Genomic DNA, 5,453 nt, shown 5'->3' with positions numbered 1-5,453 from the left:
TTTAGGTGGCTGAGGGAACTAGTAGGTAGCAGGAAGTGTATCAACGTAGGGTCTCCAGAGGAGCAGGAGGAGGATGATCATCCCATGCCTGAGAGCCCTAAGTAACTCAAGGCAAGATTGGAGGGCACATATGATGCTAGCGGAAAACCTTTTTCCAACTAGTCAAAATAAAGGCACTCTCCAAGTGAGCCTCTTGTTGCATCTCAAAACATAGTGTGAGGGTTTTTACACAAAATAACTCAAAATTTGAACCGGTATTTTAGAGGGGGTGTGAAATCTTTTCAATTTCAGCCGTCCAAAATACAATGAAGGACGGTTATTCCCGAGCACTAGGGCACGCCATTGCAGATACAATTTGTCATGTGTGTGTGTGAGAGAAGGGTGATGGAACCCATCATCCATGAAAAGCAGGCCAGAGCCACCCAAAAGAAAAGGAGCAAAAAAAGCTGCAATCACGGATGTCTCGAGCCGTAAATCGTCTTCTTCTTCCCGTCCTTTTGGATGTTTCTCGTCTTCTTTTCGTTGCTGATTCTTCACGTTTTCTCCATTCCAAACTTCTTGTTAGCTTGCTAGCTTCCTGGCTATGGAGTCCATTCGTTGCCGTTGCTGATTCCACTTCTCCACGCTCATTTTCTCTTCGAGCTTGCTAAGCTTGCAGCTAGCTTCCTTGCTATGGCGCCCATTCGTCTTCTGCACCTTCTCCTGTTGCTCTGCCTGCTTCATTCTTGCTGCAGCAGTAGTTTGATTTGGCCCTTGCCTGAACTCGTCTCCAATGGGTCCTCCTTCTCCTCCCTTACCATCTCCCCTAACCTCCTCTTTCTTAGCCCCTCCCCTCTCCTCCAAGAGGCCTTCCTCAGATACCACGACCTCATCTTCCTCCATCATGTCGATTCCAATGCCTCTGCCTCGCTCCTCTCTCTTGAGGTCCAGGTCGCTTCCCTTGACGAGACGGTGAGACTCTTCACGTGCCAGCACAAAGATTGTGTGCGCGTGCGTGTTCGTGTGTGTATTTGTGTGTTTGGGTGGATGGTTCATTTCCGTCCTTCATTCATGCATTTGCGCCCTCCTCTCCGTTCACTGCACAGCTCATACTCGTAAGCTGCATACGGACTACGTTACATTTCTTGATCTTGTGCGAAGCAATGGATTTGCCGATTCGTTTCCAAACTTGATGCTGTGCGATATTGTCATGAACAGCTGCGCTTCGGAGTAGATGAGTCGTACTCTCTCGCGGTGCCTGATCCCAGAAATTCTTCCTCTGCTTACATTCAGGTGGGTGGCCAACGCCATACTTCCATATCCATGCTTAACTACATTTCGGTTCCATGTACGCGGCATTGACGTTGAAGCGGTATCACCTATGTTTCATGTAGGCGAATACTGTTTATGGAGCTTTGCGTGCGCTTGAGGTAATGGCCAGCATCTCATTGGTTGCATCACCTTATAATGTCCCAAGCTTAGTTAACGCTTGCTAGATGGGAATCGTAAGCATCAACTCCATTTAACAGTCCTTCCTCAGAAAAATATAACTTCTGGGCGGGGATTCATGTGCTTGGGCAGACCTTCAGTCAACTTTGTACTTTTGATTTTATATCTCGAACTGTACAAGTGCACAGCATTCCTTGGTCCATCTCGGATGCGCCCAGGTTCCCTTACAGAGGACTTCTGATAGGTGCGCATTTGAGATTTAACGCACTCTGCACCTTCAGATAAACAAGATAAACAGTCTTTCAAGTGTTTGCAGCATGTAGCGGAAACGAAATGGTTTTTAAGGTGCCACTATCATTCGACCACAGTCTAAGCGTTGCCGCTAATGATTATGGCTGTTGCAGATACCGCCCGCCATTACCAACCGTTAATGGTTATTAAGAAAGTGATCGACGCAATGGCTTATGCAAAACTTGTAAGTGAGGCCTACCTTTTCAAGCCAGCTTCCGCACGGAAATGGGACGGAAATGAGAGGACGATTGGTTCAAGTCTTTTGTGAAGTGGGTCAGCTTTCCCAGATTTCCATTCATCGTCACTGTGCTGAAGCATTGTTGTGACGGAAAGGGTGGGCGGGGATTACATCTGCGAAGGAAAAGCTAATGAGCATTAATTCCAGCCTTAATTTGATCCATAGTTTTGTTTGGGCGTCTTGCAGAATGTTTTGCACTGGCACATTGTGGATACCCAATCGTTCCCACTGGAGATCCCGTCATATCCGAAATTGTGGGAGGGCTCCTATTCGGATATGGAGCGCTACACTATGGAAGACGCAAAGGATATCGTCGAGTGAGTATACAGGATAACGTTCCGGGTATTCGTTTCACTTGGATGATGGATCTATCGATCTTCGAGTGATTTTGCGGAGATTTGCTATTGCAGATACGCACGAAAAAGAGGCGTGAACGTGATGCCAGAGCTCGATGTTCCAGGCCACGCAGCATCGTGGTAATCGCTTTGCAGACCTTTTCTTTGTCCTTCCTATCACTACACTGGCAAGACCATCTGTTCGTTCTCCCTACAATTGTTTAGAAGATCTCATATAATCAATCAATGCCGCGAGTATCACCGTTCACCAGCTTTATTGCGTCCAAATTTGTGTGAGCGAATCTCCTTGCATCCATGGTAATTTGTTCGACCTTTTCGTTGTCCTCACTATCACTAGAGTTAACAAGCACTAGCATTGTTTATAAGACCTCATATACTCAATGGCTGAATTTGTTTTCATACGAGTATTACCAGTTTTTTGGCATACAAATTGTTTGAGGGAATCTCCTAGGTCTTCTCCCACTTTTTTTTTATAACTTTGTTTTTTTTTTAAATGTTGTAACGGTATTGGTTATCCAACCAAAGCTCTCACCTTCTCCCACTTTCTTTTTAACTTTGTTTTTTATTCGTGTAGGGGTGTTGGTTATCCAAAGCTGTGGCCCTCCCCCAATTGCACACAGCCACTCGATGTGTCTAGGAATTTCACCTTCCAAGTTATTAATGGCATCATATCTGGTGAGTCTGATCTCAAAAAAGAATTAATTGCCCCCTTTCTTGATCAAATGTGGTGATTTTTTAGCATTTGATTAGTCTCTCAGTATTGTTTGAATTTTTGGTAGCATTGCATGGAAAGGTTTCTTTTCAACTCCCCTTTAAATAGTCTACTCATTAGTCACGTGCCCAAGTTTTCACATATCCAACTTCAATAATTTAGTCTATATGAAAGAGATGCATTTTGCATACCTACACACCACATCCAACACATGGGAAGGGTGCTAGAGATGGGGATGCATGCATAATGAATATGCCTACTCACTCCCACGCCATGGCTTTACCATGGGGAAACACACTAGTAACAATAAAGGGAGTCCTTTTTAAAAACCAAATGTGGCACCACTTGTGTGATGTTGCCCCTGGGTCTTGCAGATTTCTCCAAAACCTTTTCATTTGACTTTGTCCACATGGGCGGAGATGAAGTTAACACCTGTAAGATTCTCTTCATCTCTTCACACCTTTTTCTCTTGAATTGCACAAATTGATGTGTCCGTATTACAAAACTATAGAGTATACTCATGAAAACCAAGCTTTTTCTCCCATCTGTGTGTAGCTTGTTGGAGTCAAACATCCCATATCAACAGTTGGTAATAGATCTTCTTCCTTGGCTAAGATAATTTCAGCATTTCAATAAACATAAGTAGAGCTTAGCTCCAATGATGTGTAAACTTCGATGTTTGGACTTGCTCCTTTCTAAATCAGCTCCTCCCCCCTTCATACAACATCCACATTCTAATCATTTTTGTAATATTGCATAGTGCAGGTTGCAAAAGCATAATTTCACTGGCTTTGATGCATATCGAAATTTTGTTTTGCAAGGAGAATCAATAAGCATATCCCATGGATATACACCTGTGAACTGGTAAATCGATTTGAAAATTGACATGTTGTGGTATGATATGCTTCCCTTTAACATGTTAGTTATAAATTCTCTAAGGTGAGGCTTTCTTGATTAGGGAAGAGCCCTTTGACAACTTCGGCTCACAACTCAACAAAAAAACAATCATTCACAATTGGTCTCTCTCTCTCTCTCTCTCTCTCTCTCTCTTCCTTTTATGCACTCATTTTATCAACATTATTGTTGCATACACTAGTTACTATTTTTTCTCCCATCATGCTTTCTGATCATCAATATGCTTTGTATCACAATGGCAGGCTTCAACCTGGCATTGCACCAAAAGTGGTGAAGGCAGGGTTTAGGTGTATCGTGAGCAATCAAGACGTATGGTACTTAGACTATTTGGATGTTACATGGGACAAATTTTATATGAATGAGCCTTTGACAAACATAACAAACCCAAATGAGCAAAAGCTAGTTATAGGAGGAGAGGTGTGCATGTGGAGTGAGACAGTCGATCCATCCGACATTGAACAAACGATTTGGCCCCGAGCGGCTGCTACTGCAGGTAGCCCTCTAATTACACTTAGCATGGTCAAAGTCTTATGGATATGTCTTACTATTGTTTTGATGTTAACAAGGGCATGCTTGTATCATCCAAGTCACCATTCTATTATGATAGGCAAGTTGTCTACTTTTGCAGTAGTGCTCCTACATAGATGTATGCAAGTGCAACACATAGTGGGTAGTAATTCTTATTTACAGTTGCTTATTGGTTTAAACATTTGTTAATATGTGGAAGAGCGGCTATGGACCAATGTGCAAAGAATTGCAAAGGACCCAATGGAGGCGTTGCCAAGATTACAGTACTTTCGATGCCTATTGAACCAACGTGGCATTGCAGCAGCTCCTGTTAATGGCACTGGACGTGAAGCACCCATTGAACCTGCTTCTTGCTACTTGCAATGAACTTATAATCTTTATTATTAACATCTTCTCTCTCTCTCTCTCTCACACACACACACACACACACACACATACACAAACATGCGCACACAGACACACACGCACGCTCACACACGTGCGTGTGCACATGCATGCATGGATGGATGCTTGCAGACGTGCATGAGTAGACACTAATGTAGACACAGACATAGGTGAGCACGTGTGCATGTGCACACACACAATGAAATAAGGTGCGCATATGGAATTATTAAAACAAGGAACTAGTTACTTTTTAAGTATACCTTATTTGATATGGAACAATAAGAGCTATTCTTACCTTGATCTTAACTTATTATGTGTAGTTTTTACACAATGATATAATTGATTTGTTCCTTATTTTTTTCTCTTTAACTAAATTAATAGATCCACTTATGGGTGACTCGGGGCATTGAAAAGAGCTTACTAAGAAGAGTATATAATGAAACTTGCATGTATTGATAATTTGATTTGTTCCTTATTTTTCTCCCTTTCACTAAATTAATAGATCCACTTAAGCTTGACCCAAGGCACTGAAAAATAGCTTACTTAGAAGAGTATATAATGAAACTTGCATGTGTTGATAATTTGATACATCCTGAGATAT

General features: G+C 42.4%; 1 protein-coding gene across 1 annotated transcript; it reads left to right on the top strand.

Annotated features, from left to right (window-relative positions):
* The first annotated feature begins 513 nt into the window (after window positions 1–513).
* Window positions 514–5,136, top strand: LOC147887036 (beta-hexosaminidase 3-like). The gene is made up of 14 exons (XM_087394186.1): window positions 514–951; window positions 1,198–1,272; window positions 1,374–1,409; window positions 1,561–1,672; window positions 1,833–1,903; window positions 2,144–2,274; window positions 2,368–2,433; window positions 2,888–2,988; window positions 3,400–3,459; window positions 3,581–3,614; window positions 3,791–3,889; window positions 3,984–4,043; window positions 4,183–4,433; window positions 4,668–5,136. The coding sequence occupies exons 1-14, from the start codon at window positions 673–675 to the stop codon at window positions 4,832–4,834; spliced, it is 1,542 nt and encodes a 513-aa protein (XP_087250312.1). The 5' UTR covers window positions 514–672; the 3' UTR covers window positions 4,835–5,136.
* The last annotated feature ends 317 nt before the right edge of the window (window positions 5,137–5,453 follow it).

Source organism: Dipteris shenzhenensis, chromosome 23 (assembly GCF_047967505.1).
Source record: "Dipteris shenzhenensis isolate YYH24624 ecotype China chromosome 23, Dip_SZ_1.0, whole genome shotgun sequence".
Taxonomy (NCBI): Eukaryota; Viridiplantae; Streptophyta; class Polypodiopsida; order Gleicheniales; family Dipteridaceae; genus Dipteris; species Dipteris shenzhenensis.
Note: the sequence above shows the minus strand (reverse complement) of the source record. Positions and strands in the feature narration are given on the sequence as shown.